The following is a 25141-nucleotide window of genomic DNA, read 5'->3' on the forward strand; positions in this document are numbered from 1 at the left end:
GGGCTCTGTTCCCGAGCACTAGGTCTTGAGGTAGAAGATCACAGCTGTCATTATTGCACTTGTCAAGGGGGCAATTACAGAGACAGCCAGGGACGGTCTGGTGCTTACGGAAGGCACAAGCTTGGAGCACGAAGGTCTGATGAGGCAACAGATGCACCCTCATGCCTGACACAGAGCCATTTCTGTGAGCTTGTTGGCTGTCAAAAGTTGTTTAGCTCCCCATGAGCTCCAAAGAATATAATCTATTATTTGCTCAAAACCAGATTTCTTGAGGTAACTATAAACCCCAGCCTTGAATCAGACTGACAGCTCTGTGGGAGCCTGGCCTGGCTGTGTGTACGATAATGACAGGGCTGTGTTTACAGCTGGCACTGGCAACCCCATTGATTTTCCTTCAGTAGAATTGGACCATCAATGAGGGTAATGACCCTAGTGGACCAGCAATGTGAATACTACATTCAATTTGCATCAGTGGAATCGAGAAGTCCAAATGTGCATGTTTAGAAGCTGCCTCCACTGCTCTGCACCTTCACCCTCCCTGACTCTAGCACCCCTGGTTAAGGGCACAGAGACTTCTTCCCTACAGCACTGACCCTCAGCAGTTCTGATCCTCACATAGAAGACTGTAATTAAACATGACCAATGCACCTGCCAGCCTGGAGTATGGGATTCAAGCTCTGGGCAAACAAGAAGCGGGAGACTCATGCCTCCCTTGCCCTAATAGCTGACATTTAGCACCAGTCCTGAGTCAGTGGAGTCAAATCAGGCTGAGTGCACCATGCAGGGGCCTGTCCTGTCAACTTTTCTCTTGTGGCTGTCCTCCCTTTCCCAACACTGCATGGACATTCATTATGGGAAGTTCATTACTGTTCCCTTTGCGTTCTGATCACACCCCAGGACTTTACAAAGGAACAAAGTGTATTGGATTCGCACTTCCCAGTCATCCTCATTATCGCCTGCCCATTGCCAGAGTTCACACTGAACACAAACAGAAAGATTCAGATTTTTTTTCCTGAACCTGTTTTCTGGAATGTTCTCAGAAAGGGGCCTCAAATAATGGTATAGATAAGACATTTAAAAGTTAACATCAATAAAAAAAACATAATAATAAGGACTGGAGAGATGGCTCAGCGGTTAAGAGCATTGCCTGCTCTTCCAAAGGTCCTGAGTTCAATTCCCAGCAACCACATGGTGGCTCACAACCATCTGAAATGAGATCGGATGCTCTCTTCTGGCCTGCAGGCAGACATACAGACAGAATATTGTATACAAAATAAATAAATAAATATTTTAAAAAACCAAAATAATAACACCAAACAAAAACCCTAAATCAATGCAGCAAATGAATAGCAAAATAAAAACACTGCATCAAAATAAAATAAAAAATGAAAGCTAACATATCATCTGCTAACATAGATATTGCACACACACACACAGAGAGAGAGATAGAGAGAGAGAGAGAGAGAAGAGAAAGACAGAGAGAGAGAGAGAGAGAGAGAGAGAGAGAGAGAGAGAGAAGAGAAAGACAGAGAGTTAGTGCAGATGTCCACAGACATCCAGACCATCAGATCTCCCTAGAGCTGAACTTGGGTTCTGAGAACATACACCAAGAACAGTACATGTTCTTAGCTGCTGAGCCATCTCCAGCCTCTCCAGTATTCTGACAAATGCTTGGCCATCCTTGCTCCCTGTTGGCTGGAGTGTGACCAATATTCATGAGGCTGAAGTCAGTACTGGAAATGTGTATTATTCCTTAATGCCTGAGCACTCACAGCCACCTACTCTTCAATTATACCCAGCTGTCTAGAGTGCCGGAGCCTGGATGGGCTATGAGGGCAGGAGACCAGCAAAGGTTAGACACTGGTTTCTGGAGATCGAGTAATAACTTTCTGCCCTGTGAAGAATGTTGAGGGACAAACAGTAAATTCAAAGGGCTGTGCTAGAACCGGTGTTGGCCAAAGGGTGCCAACTTGAAATGCTGTCACATGCTGACCGAGCTCAGCAGCCAGGTTCAGTGGTCAGCATCACAAGGGGATTGATGCTGGAGCCCCCTCCTGATGCCAGACCCAAACAGGGTAGGGGGTTGTGAAGACATCAGTCCCGGCCCCAAGTGCATATAGCAAGATTCATCACAGAAAATCTCTCAGGACATCTGTGCAGATGCACAGGCTCTTGCTTGGTGAGATCCCCAAGTGACAGCCGAGGTTGGCAGTAACCAAGATGCCACTAAGCCCACTTCATCTGTCATTTGAAGAATGGTGGGAATTCTTGGAGCTTCTGGGTTCTGAATCCCACTTTTGAGGCCTCCCTGCATCTTGGCATTTGTAGATCCGACGAGCCTTACCTCACCAGGCTACTGAAGACCCTAGGTTCATTCATAGCTGTCTGGAATAGAAAGAATAACCTGTGAGCAAGAGATGGTAGACTTCGTGAGCATGAGGGTTACACGAGTGAGATCACAACACTGCAGAGCTGACAAAAACAGGAATAAGTGACTCTGAAGAGGAGATTCATCTGACAACGGTGTGAGGAGCAGGGAGTCTCAGATGGATCTAATGACTCTGCTCCAGCCCCATAGGGGTTTGTGACCCGCACTACCCCTGACTTCTTTTATAGCAGGCTTTGCATCCTCAAATTCTGCTCCCACCTGTTCAGACAAAGTTAGTTCCCCTGCGAACCCTCCCAAACCATGTGCTGACTAGTTTAATCTCAACTTGACACAAGTTAGAGTCTTTGGGGAAGAAATCATCTCACTAGATTTGGTCTGTGGGAAAGTCTGTGGTGCATTTTTTTGATTAATGTTTAATGTGGCAGTGCCCCCCGCCTGGGTTGGTGATTCTGAGTGCTATAGGGAAGCAGGCTCAGCAAGGCATGGGGAGTAAGCCAGGAAGCAATGTCCCCTATGGATTCTCCTTCAGTTCCTACCTCAGGTTTCCTGAGTTCACGCCCTAACTTCCTTCAATGATGTACTGTACTATGGGAGTGTAAGCAAAATAAATCCTTTCCTCTCCAAGTTGCTTTTGGTCACAATGTTTATCACTGCAATAAATAAACCTCGAAGAAGGAAATTGCTACCATAAGCAGGTGATTGTCGTTACAGACCTGACTATGTGCTTTCAGTAGGATTATAGAAGCACCTGAACTGTGGGCTTGAAAAGCCATTGAATGCTCAAAGTTCACTGAGCAGTTCTGTGTGAGCTTGGACAACAAGTGTAGTTGGAATTTTCTTTGGGTCACCAACCAGCTCTCAAATAAAGACACAGAGGCATATTATTAATTATGAACGCTCTGCCTTGGCATAGGCTGCTCCCACTAGCTCTTTTAACTTAATTTAGCCTGTTTCTATTCATCTATGTTTTGTCTTGGGGCTTTACCTTTCTTTCATTCTGTATCTCCTGCTTCCTCCACATCTAACTGGCTGACCCCTGGTGTCTCTCTCTGGTGTCTATTTTTCTTTCTTCCTCTTGAGCCTAAATTCCTCCTCCTAATTAATCTCCCAGCCTGGAAACTCTGCCTATACCTCCTCTCTCGCTATAGGCCATTCAGCTTTGTGTTAGATTAATCAGGTGTCTTAGGCAGGCAAGGTAAAACGGCAACACATCTTTACATAGTTAAGAATATTCTGTTAGGGGCTGGAGAGATGGTTCAGTGGTTAAGAGCATTGCCTGTTCTTCCAAAGGTCCTGAGTTCAATTCCCAGCAACCACATGGTGGCTCACAACCATCTGTAATGAGGTCTGGTGCCCTCTTATGGCCTGCAGACATACACACAGACAGAATATTGTATACAAAAATAAAAAAAATATTTAAAAAAATATTCTGTTACATGCCAGGCAGTGATGGTGCACACCTTTAATCCCCTGCACTGGGGAGGCAGACGCAGGCAGATCTCTGTGAGTTCGAGGCCAGCCTGGTCGACAAGAGCTAGTTCTAGGACAGGCTCCAGAGCTACAGAGAAACCCTGTCTCGACAAAAAAATGTATTCTGTAACATAAACAAATGCAACATATACATCTTTACATAGTTAAACAAATGCAACACATTTTTACAGAGTTAAACAAGTATTCTACAGATAAGAATTTCAAAAACAATGTAGACAATATAGGCCTGACTTTGAAGTTTTAGATCAAACAAAGACTCTATCAGGGCTATTTATGTGACACTTTGAATTAAGAGTCACTAAAAATAACTAACTACAGTTCTGATCCTATGATAATCAGGACAGGCTAGACATTCACTATAGTAAGACCATAAATGTGTCCCCAGACCTTGTTCTTTACCTAGGTCTGATTATCTAAATGCTGGTGACAAGCCAGGTTTAAAAAAAAAAGAAAGAAAAGAAAAGAAAAGAAAAGAAAAGAATCACTAAAAATAAAACCTTCCTTCAGTTGGATAATCCATACTGGTCATCTGGGACTGAGAATAGGCTGTGATTAAGAAGAAACCAGCATATCAAGTTGAGGTAGGACTAAGCTCCTCCCCTCAAATTAAGGCTAGATAAGGCAACCCAGTATGGGGAATAAATCCCAAAAGCCAGCCAAAGTGTTCGGGACAGGACCCACTCCCAATGCTAGGAGTCCCACAAGACCAAGCTACACAATTGTCACACATACGTAGAGGGCCTAGCTATATGAGCTCCTAGTCCTACTTCAACTTGATATGCCACACTTTGTTGACAACCATGGAAGGCCTGCCCCTTTCTGAACAGAAACAGAGAAGGAGTGGATGGGGGGCAGAAGATTGGGGGAGAAAATGGGAGGAGAGGAAGGGGAAACTGCAGTCAGGATGTAAAATAAATGAATAAACCTAATTAATAAAAAAGAGAAGAAATTAGCATCATTGAGGCAAAATCTAAGAAGGACTTTCTCAGAGTCAACACATAGAAACTATTTCAGAGGTGGCTCCTGCTGACAGCCAAACTTAGTAATATCTAATAGTTTTGCAGGTGGGACTGGTTTTGAAGGCATGAAGTGATTATGGAGAGTAGCTGAGTCTTGGCACTATGTGGCACTGCTGGAGTCCCTGAAGACATCCCAGGAGAGGTTTTTGGTAAAAGTGCAGCTCAGTCACAGTGCAGACCCAGAATTTTGGTGATGCCAGTACCATGGATCAACCACCAAGGACAGCAGCACCCATGGAGAAGAGCTGGCCTGAGTCTTGGAAACACTTTTTGCATGCTGTGGCAAACTATATGGTGCCTAAAACATCATGAGTCCCAGATGTCAAGCACTGACGTTTTTACATCATTGAATTTTGGAGGTTGCATTGATCTGATGTGACATACCTGGTTCTTACTTTGTAGAGTAAGACCATATATATTTTGTTTGTATATTACATATACATATACATTGTTCGTATTTTACAGGATCCCACAGTTATGAAATTTTTGGCATTTTACAGAGATTTTGGAGAGACCTTGGAATTTTGGCAAGACTTTGGAATTTTAGAGAAACTTTGGATACTTTAAAGACATTGAAACTTCAGTGTGAATTTTAAAACGGGAATTTTAAAAGTTGAAGTATTTAATACTGATATTATATGAGATCTTGGGGATGAGGAAGAAAGGTTATGGTTTAACAGTGATGTTCTTGTCTGACAAACTGGATAGGAATCAATTGTTCTGGCTAGTTTTATAAAAACTTGACATAAGCTAGAGTCATGTGGGAAGAGGAAACCTCAACTGAGAAAATGCTCACCAGACTGACTTGTGGTGCCATAACAAAGCAAGCAGAACAAGCTAGTAGGCAGTATTCAGCCATAGTTTCTACGTCAGTTCCTTCTTCAACATCTTTCAACGATGTAATGCGATGTGGAAGTGTAAGGAAGATAAATCCTCCTCCTCCTCTACGAGTTACTTTTGGTCATGGTGTTCAGCAGTAGAAACCCTAAGATTTCCTTATGCTGAAACAGGTGCTGCATCTCGGAAACCTTCGTTTTAATAGCACGATTTTTACAAATGCCCAACAATGCTTCTGATTGTGTGTGCGAGAAACATGAGAAGGATACAACAGAGCATGTCAACCAGTACAACGAGCTCCGAAAACTCCAAAGAACTCGCCTCCATTACTGTTCTGACAGGAATGGGCTTATGAGCCCACGACGGAGCAAGGAAAACACCGAATGCCAGCAAGTTTCCCCAAACAGGAGAAATAGTTTTGCTTCCTTCTTATCTCTAGTGGCCACTGCTCTGGGCTGTCACGGCACTGGACACTTCCTTCCCTCTAGAAATTGTGCATACTGTAAATCAAGAAATATTAAAGACTTAAATGACGCCCGGACGCTTTTATCTGGATGTGTAATGGGTGTGCAAGTCAGGAAAACATAGGTCTGCTTGAGACAGAACCTACCTCTGCAGAGGTTCGGGAGACCCAAGTTTATATTACCCGAAGGACTCATTCTTCATCTGAGAAAATGGGCAACTGACCTGTAAAAGTTTCTATGACCCGTTCTGGCCATCTCGAATTGCATGTTATCAATAGGGTGACGCCACACCCAAGATAAAAGAGTTTCCTGAGTCTCTTCTCTTTATTTTCCTAACTTTTGGACGCTACCCTAGACTTTGATGAGCTGGGAGGCCACCTTTATGGTCCCCACCTCGCCCGCCCGCTCATCATCATCCTAGGACAGCTCCGTCAACCTTCAGGTGATGCCGGGAATAAGGAGAGCAATGCACAAAGCGACGTCTCTCCGAGCTGGAGTCCTACTAAGTGTTCATTCCACCAAGTTCCCGCGGGGCGCGCCGGGAGGACTGCACGGGAGGCTGACGTCACGGACGCGCCCGGCATGCGGACGCGCATGCGTGCCTGAGCGCCCGGTTCCCAGAAGACCGCGCGCGCCCACTTCCGCCGTCGGCTCGTGTCCCGGAAGCGGCGTCCGGCGAATCCTGCGAATTACCCCCGGGTCCGGGTGTGGGCGGCGGGAGCATGCGGGGCGGCCGGTGGCCCGCGCTAGGCGCGTTGGTTTCCCCGCGGCGGCGGCGGCGTCGCGCGGCGGCTTTTCCGTGAGCGGCGGGCGGCTGCTGGGTGCGAGCGGCGGCGGCGCTTGGCCCCCAGGCGGCGGCGGCGCCATGTGGAGCGGCCGCAGCTCCTTCACCAGCTTGGTGGTGGGCGTGTTTGTGGTGTACGTGGTGCACACCTGCTGGGTCATGTACGGTATCGTCTACACCCGTCCGTGCTCGGGCGACTCCAACTGTATCCAGCCGTATCTGGCCCGGCGGCCAAAGCTGCAGGTGAGAGTCGGGGGCCCGAAGAGGGCGCCTCCCGGCCGGTGCTACCCCATACCTTACTGACACTAGTCAGAAACGGGGCGCGAGCGATCCCCATGCCGTTGCACCTCTACCACTGATGTCACCGTCCAGTGTTCTGATGAGGTGACAGTGAGAGCTGGAGTTGGGGCTTCTCTTATCTCTGCTGCCCCCTGGTTAACCCTGTTCTGCCCTGGTGATAACTGAAATCGAATCGCCCCACACATGTTTCCTAAAGGAATCCCAGTGGAAGTCGCCTCGAGTACTCAAGCCATATGCTTCGGGCTGCCAAACTCTGACCCTTATTACCTGTGTCACTTCCTGATTCTAGTGGGCTTTCACGACACGTCAGCTCCACTCTCCGGTTCTTCACAACAGTGTCACACAGGCCATTTTGACCAAGCCCAAGGTCTCTCCCTGGGAAGTAGCCCCCAGATTGCCTGCATTGCCCCAACAGTGATATGTTTCCTGTCAGGACCTTTTGACCTTACATTCTTGTTCACTCTTTCCAGCTAAGTGTTTACACCACCACACGGTCCAGCCTTGGTACAGAGAACAATGTGGATCTGGTCTTGAACGTGGAAGACTTTGATGTGGAGTCTAAATTTGAAAGGTGTGAATGTGGGACAGATTGCCAGGGGTGGGTTCCACGATGTCATCGGTCGAATTGTGTGCAGAGTGAGGATATCCTAGAGAAGGTAGATGTAAACATTCAACCTGAAAGTCACCAGTGTGGAGTTCGTCACTTAGAAAGTAGTTGCTAGTCCTGTCTGATGGCAGTGTCCCAAGGAGCATTACATTGGTTTACCTAGTAGAAGTAGGTTCACCTGTTGCTTATGAGAGGGGAAAGTGGGGTGGTGGAAAGCTTTGTGCAGAAAGTCATCATTAAGTGACCTTTGACATTAGAATAGGTCATCAGTGCTCAGCTACGTACACTTAACTTTTGAGAATTAACATGGTTTAGCATCCATGTGATTCTAACTTGTAAAAGTTCAAATAAAAGTTTTAAACTGGCTTGCTCCTTAAATCAAGGTTCTGTATTGCCCAACAGGCTTTGGCCTGTCTTCAGCTCCCACTGGTACATCATTATCCAAGCCTATTAGCCTGTGACCATAGAGTGGTTGGTAACTACCAACTCCCATCCTCTTGAGATGGGCTGGGAAGTTCTGGCTCCATTTACTTTCCAGTTGGGTTTAGTTTTGTAAAGATAAATACTGCTTCCTGTTCCTGTTCATTACACCCTTGTCAGTTGTCCGGGACAGATAGTGAAACTTTCATTTTGGATCTGGAGGAAGTTGTAGAAACATTCCTGGGAAGAGCCCTTGCTGAGCTCCACGTCAGTGTACATCTGCCAGAAACGCCGCAGCAGAGTTGTGTGCACTCAGCACCTGTGTGTGTGGAGTTCCTTTTGGTTCCCTGGTAAAGACGTCTGTGCTTCAGAGCTTCAGAGGAATCCGTGCCCTGTCTGCTTCTCCTTGTAGCGGTTCCCATCATGGCTTTTAAAGCAAGTCCCTTCTGAGGCTCTTGAAATGGAGCAGGGAGTGCTGTATTTTTCATAGTGCTTGGGACACAGTTGTGTTCTGAAAAGTCATAGGCAGGTTTCCTTTTTAGTATTTCTAAGCTAAAATTAGATTGTGTAACTCTAAAGAGATGATTAGCTACCATGTGTATGGCCAGTGTGTGCCACCTTGGTGGTACACACCTTTAATCCCAGCTGTTTGGAAAGCTGGAGCTGGAGGAACCTGAGTTTGAGGACTGTCTGTGCTACATAATAAACATGGAACTTAACATATACATGTTTAAATGACTGCTCTGTTTTAGGACAGTTAATGTTTCTGTACCAAAGAAAACAAGAAACAATGGGACGCTGTACGCATATATTTTTCTACATCATGCTGGGATTCTGCCCTGGCACGATGGGAAACAGGTACACCTGATCAGTCCTCTGACTACCTACATGATTCCCAAACCAGAAGAAATTAACCTGCTCACTGGGGAGTCTGCCACACAGGTATGGGGTCTTAACAGATTACTGTAGCAAGCTTGTATTTCTTGTTCAAAGTTTGTATGCATGCCTTATAATGGAAGCTTAAAGGAATGTGATTATTACTGTCATACTTAATAATAGCCCATGGGTTTGCAGATAAACTATAGCAGGTTAGTGTTGGACAGTGATTCATAGCACTCTAGCAAACTCCCTCTCTGGCTCTCGGGCTGCTGTCTTTAGGCAAGTGTGTATGCCTTCCTGGAAGGGCAGTTATGTTTCAGAGCTCACCTGTACTCTGGTGAGAGTCATCATGTGTGGACGTATGTGCCCATACACACAGAACACACACACATACACACACTGCATAGGACTACATGACTAGGTATTTCTTTTTATGATCATAATTCAAAATTATAGGAAGGGCATAGGTACTGTTTTATGTTTCGTTTACCTGTAGAAAACTGTGTAAAGAAAAAGTTACTCACAAAAATGGTTATTCAACCAAGCAAGATGATTCTCTTCTGATAGCCTAGTACTTAAGGCTGAGGTAGAAGGGTTGCCATGAGTTCCAGAGCAGTCTGGACTATAGACTAAGACTGTTGGGGGCAGATGAGTCATTCATGGGCTCATGGCATAAAATAAGAAATATTCACTGTCTGTGTCTGTATTGAGTAGAAGGTAAGACAGATTACAAAACAAGAATGATGGCACCTTTGCACAAAGTAGCCATCGTCTAGAGATTAGGAGCAGATTCCTAGCCAGGCGGTGGTGTCACACATCTTTAATCCCAGCCCTTAGGAGGCAGAGGTAGGTGGGTCTATGAGTTCAAGGATAGTCTGGTCTACAGAGTGAATTCCAGGACAACCAGAGCTGCATCGGGAAACCTTGTCTCAAACAAATATTCTTTTTGTTTGCTGTCCCCTGCTGTACCTCCTTGTGGGTGGGCAGTGATGAGGGAAGGCTTCATGATGGTAGTATGGGGAATAGGCTGATGTCTGTGTGTGAAGTAGCATGAAGTGTCTCTGGAACCATTAAATACAAGCTGTTGTTATTGTTCCTGGGACAGAAAATGCTGTGTGACAGCTGTTTGAGTGAAAATAGGGTGGTGCTGCTTCCTGAACGAGGCATCTGGGTTTGAGATAAAGTTGATTTCCCCAGAGTTTTCTCCTGAGTTTGTTTTATCTAGAATCAGTAACAGATCCTGTGCATCTCCTTTCAGACCACTCTTTGTTACCTTTGATCTCATTTAGTGTTGCGTCTCGGTAATCTTTCCCTCGCTCACAAGGATGCAGGCCTGCTGTGTTAGTTCCCCAGTCCCTGATCCCTCAAGATCTCACAGAAACAGTTGGGAGGAGGGAGGATGTGGTCTGGGAGTGACAGCCCAAGGTTCCTAGAACCCCTCAGCTAGGCCTCCTTTCCCACTTTTGCCAGTCTAGGGAACCAGTGGGTTCTCAGTTGGAGACCCTGACCTCAAAACTGGTTCCAGGTAGTGTAGCTTCCATTTCTGTTCTTTATAGCAGCAGATAGAAGCAGAGAAAAAGCCGTCTAATGCCCTGGATGAACCCGTTTCTCACTGGCGACCCAGGCTGACCCTGAATGTGATGGTGGATGACTTTGTCTTTGATGGGTCCTCCCTGCCTGCAGATGTGCATCGGTACATGAAGATGTAAGTCTCAAGTGGAACCCTGGGAGGGAACCAATCCTAGACCTGATGGCAGAGCAGGCATCAGTAGTGGGTGAGACCAAAAACGGTGTGCCTTACCTTTATTCTGGCCCCTGTCAGTGTTGTGAGCTGCCGCAGACCCCATCCAGCCCTGCTCAGCTCCCAGAGGTGGTGATGGTTAAGATGACCGACTGCTGTGCGTCTCACTTTTAGTCCAGGAGGAGCGTCCCTTGGGCTGAAGCCCTATTGCTGTGCGCTGTTTTCACGGTCCCCTGGGCTGTGAAATGTGGTTTTGTAGCTGTACTCACTAAATTTAAGATTTTATCTCTAAGTTGTGACTTAAATATTGCTTGCCATCCTTAGTTAGATGTGACTGATTGTGTTTAGGAAGCCCAGTGTTGAGATCCATCAGTGTGCCATCATGGTGTCATGTGGCTTTTGGAAGTGGCTGAGAATCACTTCTATTCATAACAGACAGTTTCTCTGATATTGTCAATGGTTTTGTATTTTCTTTTGTAAAGTTTGAATATTTTTGTGTCTATGGTGTTGGGGAATTGAATCAAGACATTATATGATAAGCAAGAACTCTACCACTGACCTAATTCTCCAACCCTAAATCTTTTTATAAAATGTTTTTTGTGTACATGCTCCAGATTGTATTCATTTGGTACAGAAAGAGCCAGCTCTGACCCTGTCTCCAGCCTTCCTCTCAGGCAACCTGCTGTGTGTGGATAGCCTTCCAGAGGTTGTGCCCCAGCTAGTGCCCCACCACCCACTTAGAGGGCAGATGTGTGGGTCTCCCCGCTGGTGACTATAACTGTTGTCATGCTGTGTTACCCTCTCCTGCTTCTATTTGGAAAGCCATTTTGTAAGATTCAGTGGCCAGGATACAGCCAGTAGTGATACAGGGTGGGATGTTCCCAGGGTGACCAAGTTTCTCCACATATTTAGTGCCCCAAGGGGATAAACTTGACATTGACTTCAGGCTTTTTGCTTCAAACCCTCAGGATTCAGCTTGGAAAGACAGTGCACTACCTCCCCATCCTGTTCATTGACCAGCTGAGCAACCGGGTTAAAGACCTGATGGTGAGCCACACTCTTCCTGGACACAGCACAGAGCTTCCCCTGAGAGTAGGGAGTGTTGCCATGTTTGGGCCAGAAAGAGGTCTCAGTACCTGACTGGGCTCTGCCTTTAGTGGTGGCTTCTTTGGGACTCACTTCTGGTGGCAGACTCTTAGATCGTTCATTGAGATCTTAGGTAGTAATCCCACAGAACTCTGCCAGAAAGGCCTGCATGCCTGCTCCTGGCATGTGAGACCTTTTATGCTTCTAGTTTCTAACAATGTCTCTCCCACAGCCATTTCTGTGTTCCCTGACAAGCAGGCTAGTCCTGCTGTAGAACTAGAGATTCATAGCTGAACCTGACCTGGGAGGGAGCCACAACTCCTAGTATAGCCACGGGCATTGCCAAGGTCCTGTGGAGATGAAATGGCCACTCTGGTGCCCTTTTATAGCAATAAAGGTGCTATTTTTCCAGAGAGAAGAAGGGTATTTTGAGAGAAGAAACGTGGCTGAACTTTGGCTCTGCATTATGAGGAGACTAACGGTGGTTAATATTTAATGTCACTGCATCAGATACCATGCTAATTTCCTGTCCACTGTAACAGTTGCTGCCAGGACTTAACGTCAGTGTTCTTTCACGTGGAAGTAATTTGGGGCAAGAAAGGAGAGCTTTGACTGGGGTCACAGGTGAGCGCCTGTGCCTCTCCCACTGCCGTTTGTGAGTGTCCCTAGCAGGCAGCCTAGATCTCTTGAGCAGAAGCCAAGGCTTAGAGAACAGGGAGCTGCCACAGGTCCCCTCAGGCCCCTGGTTGGACTCTGCTGCTGGCTGTGGCTTAGGATGACAGGCTCCCACCGTTCTGCATGTTCCTCAGGTGTCATCTGCTCCTAGATGACCTGTGGTAACAAAGTCTGACTGACTTCTGACCTCTTTCCCTGACTTGGTTTTGCTTGTTTGAAACTTGGGATACTGGCTGGGTTCTGTGAAATGTAATGGCTGTACTTTGTAAACCTGGGGCTGTTTGCAAACATACTACAAGACCTAATAGTGCTGATTTCTTGCAAGCAGTTGGGATATTGTGTTAAGTGACTGTATTTTTTGTGATTGGGTATCCAGTGTTTGTCTGAAAGCTAGTGTAGTGTAGGCTATAGGCCAGCATCTGCAGATTGTGTATTCTTTTCTGGTGATCCTGTTGGAACCCTTATGGACTTGCTGTAAGGTATGGTAGCTTGTAGTGAACATGTAGGCAACTAACTTCGCTGTGATGCCTATTTGTGTATCGTTTGCTCTGTTCCACGTGAGCCGTTTCAGAGGAATGTCATCTTTAGGAGGCAGTCTAGCCTGCTAGGTTAGTCCAGCTAGCAGACTCTGATAGGACCTTACAGTGGCATCCCTGGGGCACATCTGACAACATTTTAGGGGTGTTTAGAGGTGTGACCATGATATGTAGAGCCCCAGCACTTAGCCGCCAAGTCCTAGGCCAGGTGACTACTTAACCCTGACACATTTCAGGTTGTCAGCTCCCTTGTATGTGACATGCCTTTAACACCAGCAATGTTCATGGCAGGAGGTTGGTGCAGAAAGTTAGACGATGGTTTCCAACTCATGAAGTGTGACAGTAGTGCACATGTCTTACAGACTGTGGCCATACTTCACCTGCTATAGGTGTGTGGGCTCAGGTGTTGTCTCTAATGGTTCACCTGAGAGCACAGCCCTTCATGTCCTTGTGTACAATCCCCACTCTTCTAAGAAAGGTCCATGGCACCTCAGCCAAACAAATCTGTTCCTTGGCTCAGCTAGTAAGCTGACCAGTTTCTAGCCAATGCTAATTGTGAGCCTATTTCCTCGTTGTCAGGGCTTGTGCAGCTTGTAAAAATGCTGGACACGTGTGGAATAGGACACTACTTAAAATGATGAGCTCACAGCAAGTATGGTTAGAAGTAATACATGGAATCAAGTTGGTGCACAGAGGAAGATGGGTACTCAGAGCTGTCAGAGGATTGAGTCGATACAGCACCTCTCCTACTCAGCTCTGAGACAATATCTGGCAGAATTCCTGTGGGAAAAACTCAGTCTGAGCATAAAAGGACCTAGAATAGGAATGAGCCTTGTATCAGACCCTGCCCCCTGCAGCACCCACTGGGAGGAAAGTTGTGCAGGGATCTTCTAGAGTATCTAGGTCTATTGGGATATGGTGCATGGCTGCAGGCCACTTTCCAAAGTTGCATTAGTCACCCTGGCCGTGTTTGATGGCCCTCCCTCACCTGTGGTCTCTTGGTGGCAGGTGATAAACCGCTCCACCACTGAGCTGCCACTCACTGTGTCCTACGACAAGATCTCACTGGGGCGGCTGCGCTTCTGGATCCACATGCAGGACGCCGTGTACTCCTTGCAGCAGTTCGGTGGGTGGCCCTGGGCCCTGGCTGAGGTGGGAGGGGATGTTTGGTGAGTCCACGCCGTGCTGTGGCTGTTTGTCCGGCAGCTGACACGGACCCATACTGCTGTACTCCCTGCTGGGGGTCATTTATGAAGTCATTTTTGGCCTTGTGGTCAAACAGCTTACAGTGGTTCAGCTCCTTTTATCTCTAGATTGTAGCCTTAGGAGTTAGTTGAAAGTTGGGTTTATTCAGAACATAATATTTTAAATGCCACAACTTCTGTTGACTTTTGCTCCAGATAAGATTCAGGTTTTCTACATTCCGAAGAATATTTATGACTTTGGGTAAGACTGAAATGGCTCTTCTTGAATTTTAATGTGTTTTCTTTGCAGGGTTTTCAGAAAAAGACGCAGATGAAGTGAAGGGAATTTTTGTAGACACCAACTTATATCTCTTAGCGTTGACCTTCTTTGTTGCAGCGTTTCATGTGAGCTGTCCCCTGGGTTCTTATTGCAGGGACTGGTGGAGACATTGGGATGGCTGGGCAGGCGCTGGTATTTAGTTGGGGTCAGTTGACCTAGTTCATGGGTTCTGCACAGCCTATGTGATAACTCTATGTGTTATCCCCTAGTAGACTCTTCAACTAGGGAAGTGAGCAGTGCTGTCTGTGTGCATGATGTGCCATAAGGAGAGCTCTCTGACAAGTGTGCTGGGTACAGTCAGGGTGCAAGGTAGCAAAGCATGGGGTATAGTGGGGCTTCTGGGTACCATTCACCCCAGAGCAAATGTAACTTTATAAGGGTGACTGTAAGAGGCCACACGGTGAGAGATTGCACTGTTCTAAGTAATGGGCTGAGGCCTAGGTTGGGTTACCTGGATGGTCACACCCCAAGGTATTCTCCCTGGGATTTGAGTCAAAGATATATGTTTGAGAAATGCCCCATTAAGATCTCCCTTCAAGTTCCACCATTCTGGCCTGTGGGACATGTGTAGGGATAGGTTTGATAATAGATGGTGAACATGTCTCGCTGAACCTGGGTCTGTGCCTAGTGTACCAGGACTACCTGGTCAGTGACAGCGATGTGAGTGGCTAGAGTGTAAGCTGCTGTCCTGTCTCTTTTGCAGCTTCTTTTTGATTTCCTGGCCTTTAAAAATGACATCAGTTTCTGGAAGAAAAAGAAGAGCATGATTGGAATGTCTACCAAAGCAGGTAGGGCCCAGGAATAATCCACCTGCCCAAAGGTTCCTTGTGAAACCTGGAGCTCCTGCCCACTCCTCATCAGCACTCCTGGATCTGGGCTTGCCTGTAGAGTTCCTCTTAAGTCAAGCAGCATAACCCCAGGCCCTGCCTCAGCAGCCAGGAAGCATCTCTGAGTTCCGTTGAGGCTATGAAGTCCCAAAACACAGGACTTCTGTATAAGGGTGTGGAGTTGGCCTACCCTTCGAGGCACAAGGTGCAGAGTCTGTGAATGCCTAATTGCTCACAGATTTCAGTATAGCACCAGACCTTTTGTCTACCATCTCCCTCCTGGTTCCAAAAAGGATGTTCCAGGGTGTTGTCCAAAGCTCAGAAGCTCTGGCTGCTGGCTTGTTTGTACAAGATCCAGTGATGATTTTGCTGTATAACAAAGGGAGCAGTGGCTAGTGTGGTAGAGTTGTAATGGTGATAAGCCTTTGACATAAGTGTAGGTGTAGGTGTAAAGGGATAGAACGGGGAGGCTCCCCCAGGGGAGCTGGATTTAACTGCCAGGATAGCCCCTCAATGTCTGTCACCAGGTACCAATGGAAGAGAGACCTTTTGCTGATATGAACAAAAGCATAGCTTTGTAAAAAGAACAAACCACAGAATGGCACATAATAGAAGAGTATAGAGTACGGGCACAAGCAAGCACTCAGCCATGGCAGCCAACCCAGTATCTGTGCTTCTCTGTGTCTGTGACATCACCCATACCTGCTTAGACCATTTCCTTTTCCTTCTGCTCTGTTCTGTGGCCTCTGATAATTTATTTAAAGTGCTTTCCTGAGTTACTTTTTTGGCTGGGTGGTAATGCACACCGTTATTCCCATGGTGCATATACCTTTACTATCAGCACTCGGAAGAAAGAGGCACACAGATCTCTGAGTTCAAGACCAGCCTGGTCTACAAAGTGAGTTCCAGCCCAGGATCTGAGTACTCTTAAGTACAGGCTCTACTGCTAAGCTCTACTTCCAGCCCAGCTGCTTCTCTTTAACTGGGGTGGTAAACTAGGAGAGCTGGAGGGGAGGGGGCGATAGGTTAAAAGGTGGTGGAAGTGGGTGCAAAAGCTGGGTGCAGTGTGCCCTCACCACCTTATGTGTTCCCGTCCCCAGTGCTCTGGCGTTGCTTCAGCACTGTGGTCATCTTCCTCTTTCTGCTGGATGAACAGACAAGCCTGCTGGTGCTCATCCCTGCTGGTATTGGGGCTGCCATTGAGGTGAGTCCTAGACACCATGCTGGGTCAGGATGGGGTTTCTGTGAGGTCTGTGAACTTCAGGACTTGTTCAGCTGTTCTGAGTCCTGAAACAGGAGTCCCTCAGAGAACTTGCACACCTCTGGAAACAACAGGGAGACATCTGTTGGGTAAGGAGGTCTCTGAGGGCACATCTTGGTATAGTGGATCCTGTTGGGTAGACCCTGTGTTGACAGGTTTTATAAACTGCTGTGAGTGAAACAAACAGATAGTACAACTTTGGAGAAGCTCCTGGTTTGAATGGAATTTGGAATGGAACAGCCATGTGGTCTGTAGGTAATGGCACGTGACACTTGGTGACCTAGTGCTGCTGCAAGGCACTTGAGGAAAGGGGACATAGGAGCCCAGTCTGGAAGGAAGGCAGCAAGCGGGGTACAGACCCAGGGGACCAGTTCTTAGAATAGGTTCTGTTGGTTACTGGCCTTATGGCTATGAATGCTTGTTGAGAGATGGGCTTCATCGACACCACAACTCCATAACTGTCCGACAACATTAAAATCCAACTTAGAGGCAATGTGCTAGACCTGACCTTAGTAAATACTGCTGGTACAAGGTTGCAGTAAGGATGTTGAAGAACACATGGATTCCTAGTGAGTTCAGGAAGAGGCTTGGAGCCCAGGAGGAAGACTGTTTTGGTTTGGGGTGTTAGTCCTGGTTTCCTTGTGTTTTACCAGTGACTTCACAGTCCACCAGGTGTGGACAGCCAAGAGTGTAGTGCAGAGCCTTCCTAGTCCACAAATGACCGTGAGAAGTAGAGGGAACAGAAACAATGTCTAGTGGGACAGGGGTGATGGGTACCAGGTCTTGTCCTTTACAGTTTAGCTCCTAATCCAGCATCTCAGAAAATAATATTCTTTTCTGCCTTCAGCTTTGGAAAGTGAAGAAGGCATTGAAGATGACAGTGGCCTGGAGAGGCCTGAGGCCTGTGTTTCAGGTGAGACGTGTGATGACTGCTCCAGACATAGATTTTCCTGAACAGACTCACCCATCTGTCATTTCTTAGTTGCCGTCAAGTTAGTGCTGAACCTTATGGAGACCCTTTATCCTGTCTTTTCTGCCTAGTTCAGAGCTTCCCGTAACACAGGCACATGCATGCAGAAGTGCCCCGCAAGATGGGGGCTCCTCACCCAGGCCGTAGGACCTCACTGATCGAGCTCATGTCAGCTTTCTAATCAGTTGCTAATTTTTCACCTGATTCATCAGGAGACTGGACCAATTCAGTAGATGCAAAGGGTCAGGGCCTTTATGGTGGTGGAACTGGGGCAGGACTGGCCAGTGTCTAAGCCCGAGGCTGGGTGCGGCCAGCATTGGCACTGAGAGCAGTACCGTGGACCCTACACCCTTGATTGCTACAGTCCTAGCTTTGCTGTACTGATAGTCTAATAGCTGACATTATATTAATCTCACAACAGTTTGGCACCCACAGTGAATCTGAGAGGAAGACCGAGAAGTACGATGCCCAGGTAAGCAGTTGGGGAACCTGTGATACCATAAAGGATTGGGCCCTTGCTATAATCTGGGGGAACTTGTTCTGAGAATGTGATGGAACCAGCCTGAATAGGAGTCCCAAGGGTAAACATGTGGGTGTATCCTCTTCCCAGGGAAGGAAAAACCTCTCAGATCACTGGTTCCTAGTCTGTCACCTGGACAGTTCCTGCTGTTCAGGAGATTATTTCTACCAGACACCTGGCTTCTCTGTTCATTCATATAGAGGACACAGGAAGCCCTCTGGCTTCCAGGCCCTAGCCTCCCCGTTGTTGCTTAGCAGGATGTCTATGTACAGAATGGTTTTGATATTTTAGTTCAAAACTCAGCTATTTGCATTTCAGATTGTAGTGAGATGATAGCAAACAACAAATCAGAGTAAATAGAGGACCTGTGCTATAGTTGCAGCCTGGATCTGTGACCTGGGCACTTCCTTGGTTTCTCCTGACTGAATTTGCCAGTCTGATGCATTGGGGGTAATGCATCACATTCATTGTGCCGTGGTATGTGTGGGGTTCTCACTTTGGAGCCTTGGCAGAATTGTGGTCATTGCACACAGTTGTACTATTACCTAAAATGTTATTGGGGTTCTGTCTTTTTTCCTTGCTCTTGTTGTCACAAGTTAGATGATGCATCTGCTGAGGCGTTTGGTGGTTGGGGTGTTTAACGAGAAGCTGCTTCTGTCCCTCGCAGGCCATGAAATACTTGTCTTACCTGCTCTACCCTCTCTGTGTCGGGGGCGCTGTCTACTCACTCCTCAATATCAAGTATAAGAGGTGAGTACTGCAGAGTTCACACCCTCATCTTCCCAAGAAAACCCTAGCTTGATTTCTGAGCATAACACATGCACCTGCTCCCACGTAGGCTGCCAGGAACTAGGGACCCTTCTCAGATGTAGGTCTTCATCTCCTCTGGGTTGTGACGAGACAGGAACCACTGGCATGCCGTGACCACACAGTGCACGTGGCATGCTTGCCTTCAACCTGGGAAGTGCAGGCTTTGGACAGTTTGAAAGGGAAACTAACAACATGATGCTGCTTTGACTCCCTGGAATCCTGGGAATGAAATCTGTCCATTCAGTGGCGTCTCTCCACATGAGCCTGCTTACATCCCAGATACCCTGAGTGTTTGGGTGTCAAAATCATTTTTCAGGAGGGTGATTTTTCATTTTAACATTCAGCAACATGTCCCTGGCCTCGGGTCACGACTTCTTTACCTCTGTTTCAGCTGGTACTCCTGGCTCATCAACAGCTTTGTGAATGGTGAGTCCGTGTGTCTCCTCCTTGGTGGTGGTGTTTGCAGTAGGTGCTGCTTCCCTAAAAATAGGCAACACTAGCGTTCAGATCCCATCTCACATCTCATTCCATACAATTTCTCAGATCACCAGAGCCAGAATATAGCAAACTAAGTTTTGTGAACTCACTGGGAGGTTGGTCGATGCCCTGCTGCCCTATGTGTGGTTCACAGCCCATGGTGTCTGTATAGTGTGTGTGTGTGTGTGATGGCTAAATGTCAGAGTCTTGGATTCTTGTGCTTTGGGGTGTACCAGTGAACAGCAATGAGGTCAGGCAGCCTACTTATAAGCAGGTAGCTCTGAATAGCCGTGTTCTGGGTCTGAGTCGCAGGCTTAATATTGGCACGTTTCCAAGTGTCCCTATGATTGTGTCCAGCTCTTGCTTAATTTTTATAGACAAAATTTAACAGCAGTCAACTTTTATGATTCGTCCTTGACTCTTGGTGAGCATATTAGCCAGGAAGCTGCACTGTGACAAAGCCAACTGAGGTCTTTTGGAAGCAGGGTGTCTCTGTATATAGCCCCGGCAGAATGGATGTGTAGTTCTTTTCCATGCATGATTTCTGTTTCCACAGGTGTCTATGCCTTTGGCTTTCTCTTCATGTTGCCCCAGCTCTTTGTCAATTACAAGGTAAGACCAGGTGTCTCTGCTGAGGTAATACTCCTATGTTCTCTACGTTACCTGTGACTGACTGGTATCTTCTTTGTTTCAGATGAAGTCAGTGGCGCACCTTCCCTGGAAGGCCTTTACCTACAAGGTAAGCACCAGGTCCATGCCAAGAATGCCTGGAAGACCCTTTGTGGGGTGCATGCACATGAACTCAGACACACAGTACTTTTGGCCCTTTCCACTTTGAAAAAACCAAGACATCTTTTCAAATTGTAAAGCCACCAACTACAGGATGAAGGTTCTCATAGTCATGGTAAGGGGGAGGTGTGAGTAAAGGGTCACGTTCCTTTTTGGCAACACTGTCAAAACACAAATATATTTTGGTTCGGTGTGAGACCAGAGCTCTGTGTTTTCCAACAGAGCCTGGAACCCTTCATACAGGGTTGGGTAGACTGAGCTTATAGGGAGCAGTTTCAGTTCTCTGAGGAGCCAGCCCCGTGCTGCTCTGCTCATGTTTCCCAGCTGTCCTCTTGGTTCTCAACAGAGAGAGCTGCGGATTCTTACGTGGGGCTGATACTCATGGGCGTGGGACCCCGCTGCCCTGCTGGCATGGCTCTGGTGCCATGCTAGATCTTCACGCACTGTTGCTGTGGATATCAGTCATGGGTCCCGCCAGCTGCTGAGGAGTCTTAAAATGTCGGACTCCAGCTTTGTGATGGTTTCACTACTTCATCTGGCTTTGCAGGCTTTTAACACTTTCATTGATGATGTCTTTGCCTTCATCATCACCATGCCCACGTCCCACCGACTGGCCTGTTTCAGAGATGACGTGGTGTTCCTGGTCTACCTTTACCAGAGGTGGTGAGTGTGCACATGCTACTACTCCTTGGCTGTAGAGCCCTGCACCTGTCTGTGTTTCCGACAGACTTGGCAGGTGGTGGCTTTTCTCTGTTGCCCAAAATAGGTTCCAGCTGTGTCTTTTGATGACAATGTAAGATTGTCCCCTACACAAATAGTCCTCAAGCACTGGTCTTCAGCGCGGGGCAGGGGTGGGGGTGCTGGTCTTCTTTCAGGCTACATGCCCTGCAGGTAGAGGTCAGTGACTCTCACCTGGGCCCGAACTGTACCCACCACCAGGGCCTCAGACCAAAACAGCATATCCAAGCTACAAACCCAGCCAAGGGAAAGCCTCTAGAAGATAGATTTATGAAAACACAAATGTTTGCCTAACCTCTCTTGCCTGCTCGGGGCTTGCATCTGGCCTTTCTGTTGTACGTATGCATCACTGCCTGTGGGCTGTGCATGGGTAGAGCCGGGTTTGGGGATTTCCTGGAATGAGCTTTAAAATCATTAGAGGCTTAGGCTACCCATCTTCTCTGACCCTAGAGCTTAAGTCCATGATGAGGAAAGGGCTTCTTACAGTATTGCCACCTGACTTCCCGTTCCCCAGAAGCTGTCACTGGAGCCTGAACCCCTCCCGCCCCTTCATCCCCTTATGATGGCAGTGCATCCTCTAAGCTTTCCAAGCTGTGACTGTCCAACTCAAACACGATTAATAAAATCTCAGAGAAATTGGGGTTCAACCTGAAGGTCAGAAAAGTAAAGCAGCCAGCCACTGGCTCTTACTTCTACCTTCGTCTGAAATGGTAAACCCACCTCCAGGGATCTCAGAATGAGACTGCCTGAGAGCTGTCTCATCCTGTCTTATATTCCTCTCTAGGACTGGTTTCTATAGCAACTAGTATGGCTACTGGGATTAAAGGTGCATGTTACCACTGCCTGGTCTATAAGACTGACCAGTGAGGCTGTTTTGCTCTTTGAACTTCAGGCAAGCTTTATATATACAACATAAATGAAATACCACTACATCCAATACAGGATGAGCCTGTCTTCCCAAAACTACTTCAACTGCCTGCAGCTGTTCCTGGGCTAGGATTTTTATGTCAGTGCACTGTATCTGGGAAGAGCTTTTGTCATAGGAACACAGTACCCCACCCACATGCTGAATGAGGTCTGGTTCTTAGGTTTCACATCCATAATTGGTTCCCTGACACATCTGAAGATAGATATGGGCTTTTTAGAAACTCAGCTACTGACACACCGGCTACAGGCCTAGTCTGTGAGAATCCTAATGTCTCAAGCCAGCAGGGCACCCTTGAAGTGGTCCCGAGTCTTTATGTAGAGAGCCAGCCCCAGGGCTATGGTGGGGGGTGGGTTTGTTTAAAGCTAAGAATCTGGTTGTCTTACTGTTTGTGGGGTATCAAGGAGAACTTCAAACAGTGGACACTGCATCCCTCCCTGCCGTGGTGTCTGCACAGAGGCAGGGCTATGTTGCTGGAGTAGGTGGTTGAGGATTGAAGATCATAGCCACTGTGGGCAGAGTGCTCAAAGCCAGGAATTGTCTAGAGCTTGTTTTGGTAACTGCCTGGGTAACTTTCCACAGTTCCCCACAGTGAGGCGTCTCCAGTCCCACCCTACTGCAGGTCTTCTTCCTTCTCTGGTTAGCAAAGCTCTCATTTCCCAATCCTGCAGAATGCAGCACTAGTGTGTGTGTGTTTGGGGGGGGAGGGGCAGCTTCCAGACCTGTAAAAGGTCCCTGACTTGGAGGTGTCTCAGATTACTGGAGGGTGTTTGCAGAGGAGCCATGTCTTCCTCTCAAGGGCAGAAAGGGCTCGCCTCACTAATAGTTATCCAACCCTACCATTGCAGGCTTTACCCTGTGGATAAGAGCAGGGTCAATGAATTTGGGGAGTCTTATGAGGAGCAGCCTAAACGGAAGCCCCACCCAGACTGAACGTCTCGGCCCAGGCCCCCAGGCGGCACTGCACAGCACAGCACAGTTGTGCCATGAGTATTCCTGGGGGCTTTAGGGGGACCCTAGACATCACATCTTCTGCGTTGCCAAATCCCTCTGAGCATTTCTCAGTGTCCCTGAGCACCCTCTCTTGTGTTTGGAAGGAACCATAGCACTTAACCACACAGCCCACGAGAACTTGGGTCTTGGTGATGGTGCCAGCGGGCAGTCACCCAAGGGTAGCTCTCAGTGCATGAGTGTCCCATGGCAGCCATTGTACACCTGAGCACGCAAGGGTCGGGAGAATGATGGATTTCCATGTCAACTTGTCCAAGTGCCCCTTATGTGGATTTCACACACATGAAAAGTCGTTCTGTATGGACTCTGGGATCAAATGCCTCTTTTTCCCTTTTGTTTAAAATATGATTGTTTAAAGCTTAATGTATGTATGTTTCTATTTTAAAATAAATTTCTTTGGCTGTGACATTTTTCTTAACCTATAATAACATAGAAAATACTGTAGATGTTGTAAATTAAACCTCTCTCGGAGAACAATACAAAAGATAGATTTGTTTCTGCATTGAAAGGAGCAAATGCCCAGGGTATTTCCCAGCTTTGGAGCCACAGATGTCCTAGGAGCTCGTGTTGTCATTGGTCTGGTCACAGCTGCCAGTGTTCAGGCTGGTCATAAATTGGGGGAAATGCCATGGAGAGAAGTAGGCTGTAAAGAACTATTTCCAAAGGCAAGTGGAATGTGGGAACAGTGTGTGCTCTGGTGACATGAGGCTTGGCTGTTTGTTTTGCTCCTCTACAGTATCCTTCCTCCTAGGGTGCCAGGTTCTCTGAGAGTTGGTCACCTGGAAGGCAACTCTAAGTGGGACACATTCATCCTGATCTGTGCCTTCGTGGATGTTACATGATTCTGGGGTAGTAAACTGAAGTCATGATTCAAAGGCAAACATTGACTTCAAGTAGTACCTTTAATATTACCAGTTAAAATGTTAATGCAGATATGCAATCTCAGGTATATAGTGGGATCTTTAAAGGTACTTCCAACACATGGCGTTTAGAGGTTCATTACACCTGGGTCCTGGGGCAGGTGTAGGCTTGAAGCTGTCTTGGAGAGCCCCACCAAGCAGAGAAGTCAAAAGCAGGGATCCGAGATTGCTTGGAGTATATGAGGATGGGTAGCCCAGGCATGTTGGGTGCAACTGCTGACACCTGTGGCTGTGACAACATGTCCAGTTTGGTGAGCATTGATGAAACATGTCTGTACACACCAGCGTTAACGCATTCTCCTTCCCCGAAGAACATGAGACAGTTCTGGCTCCAGCAGCTGTTTCAGTGATGTCACCTCATGGGAGAGACAACCATCGAAAGGCCCAAGTCAGGCTACACTCCATGGCTCAGAACAAGTGTAGATAGGTCTCCATTGATCAACTCTGAGGAGTGACAGGTATAGGCAGAGTGGCTATAGGGAAATGTTCCTTACTGTTTTAGTTAGGGTTTCTATTGCTTTGAAGAGACACTGTGACCCTGCAGTTTATAAAGATAAACATGTAATGGGGTTGGAGCTGAGGGTCCCACATACTGATTGACAGGCAACAGGAAGAGATACTGACCATGGCTTATGCATATGAGACCTCAAAGTCTGCCTCAGTGACACATTTCCTCCAACAAAGCCACACCTCCCTATGTGCTTCTGGGGGCCAATTCCATTCATACTGCCTTTTCAGTTTCTCAAGCTGTAGCTGTCTAGTGACACATGGCCCCTGTGGTCCACCCTCATCCTTTCCTCTTGCCCTTCTAATCACCTTGATAAAAATCTAGTGATATTGTCTCAGTCCACCACATAGGTATGAGTAAGTCAAATAAGCTGAACTGACCCTCGAAGACAGACTTAGTTTTCCACATGGGCTGGTGAGATAAGGAATGTATTCTCATACCTCATTTGTGGTTGGAACAACAGACTGTTAGATGAGTGCTCAGCCCAATGTTGCAAGGTTTCTGAAAGGATTGTATGTTTACATTTGTCTAGATTGGGGTCCATGGTGAAGTAAGAGCTAGTCTGGATTTCCTGTGGACTGCCCTTTTGTGCCCTCCATAATTTGGATAGCCTCCAGGATGCTTGTTTATTTG

At 47.2% G+C, this 25141-nt stretch overlaps 1 protein-coding gene and 1 non-coding gene across 3 annotated transcripts; both read left to right on the plus strand.

Annotated features, from left to right (window-relative positions):
* Positions 1-4178: 4178 nt before the first annotated feature.
* Positions 4179-4312, plus strand: LOC125416456 (small nucleolar RNA SNORA72). Its single transcript, XR_007236887.1, has one exon. It is a non-coding gene; the product is annotated as a small nucleolar RNA SNORA72 (small nucleolar RNA).
* Positions 4313-6853: 2541 nt separating this feature from the next.
* On the plus strand, positions 6854-23486 carry Clptm1l (CLPTM1 like). 2 transcript variants are annotated; one of them, XM_048458878.3, is made up of 17 exons: positions 6854-7227; positions 7755-7855; positions 9064-9253; positions 10750-10895; positions 11900-11978; positions 14237-14354; positions 14723-14817; positions 15456-15540; positions 16680-16783; positions 17688-17753; positions 18232-18282; positions 18998-19080; positions 19532-19566; positions 20174-20229; positions 20312-20356; positions 20954-21069; positions 22918-23486. In XM_048458878.3, the coding sequence occupies exons 1-17, from the start codon at positions 7066-7068 to the stop codon at positions 23000-23002; spliced, it is 1617 nt and encodes a 538-aa protein (XP_048314835.3). In that variant the 5' UTR covers positions 6854-7065; the 3' UTR covers positions 23003-23486. The 2 variants fall into 2 exon arrangements, with proteins under 2 accessions (XP_048314835.3, XP_048314826.3); XM_048458869.3 differs by having other exon boundaries at positions 6856-7227; positions 10747-10895.
* The last annotated feature ends 1655 nt before the right edge of the window (positions 23487-25141 follow it).

Source organism: Myodes glareolus, chromosome 15 (assembly GCF_982192425.1).
Source record: "Myodes glareolus chromosome 15, mMyoGla1.1, whole genome shotgun sequence".
Taxonomy (NCBI): Eukaryota; Metazoa; Chordata; class Mammalia; order Rodentia; family Cricetidae; genus Myodes; species Myodes glareolus.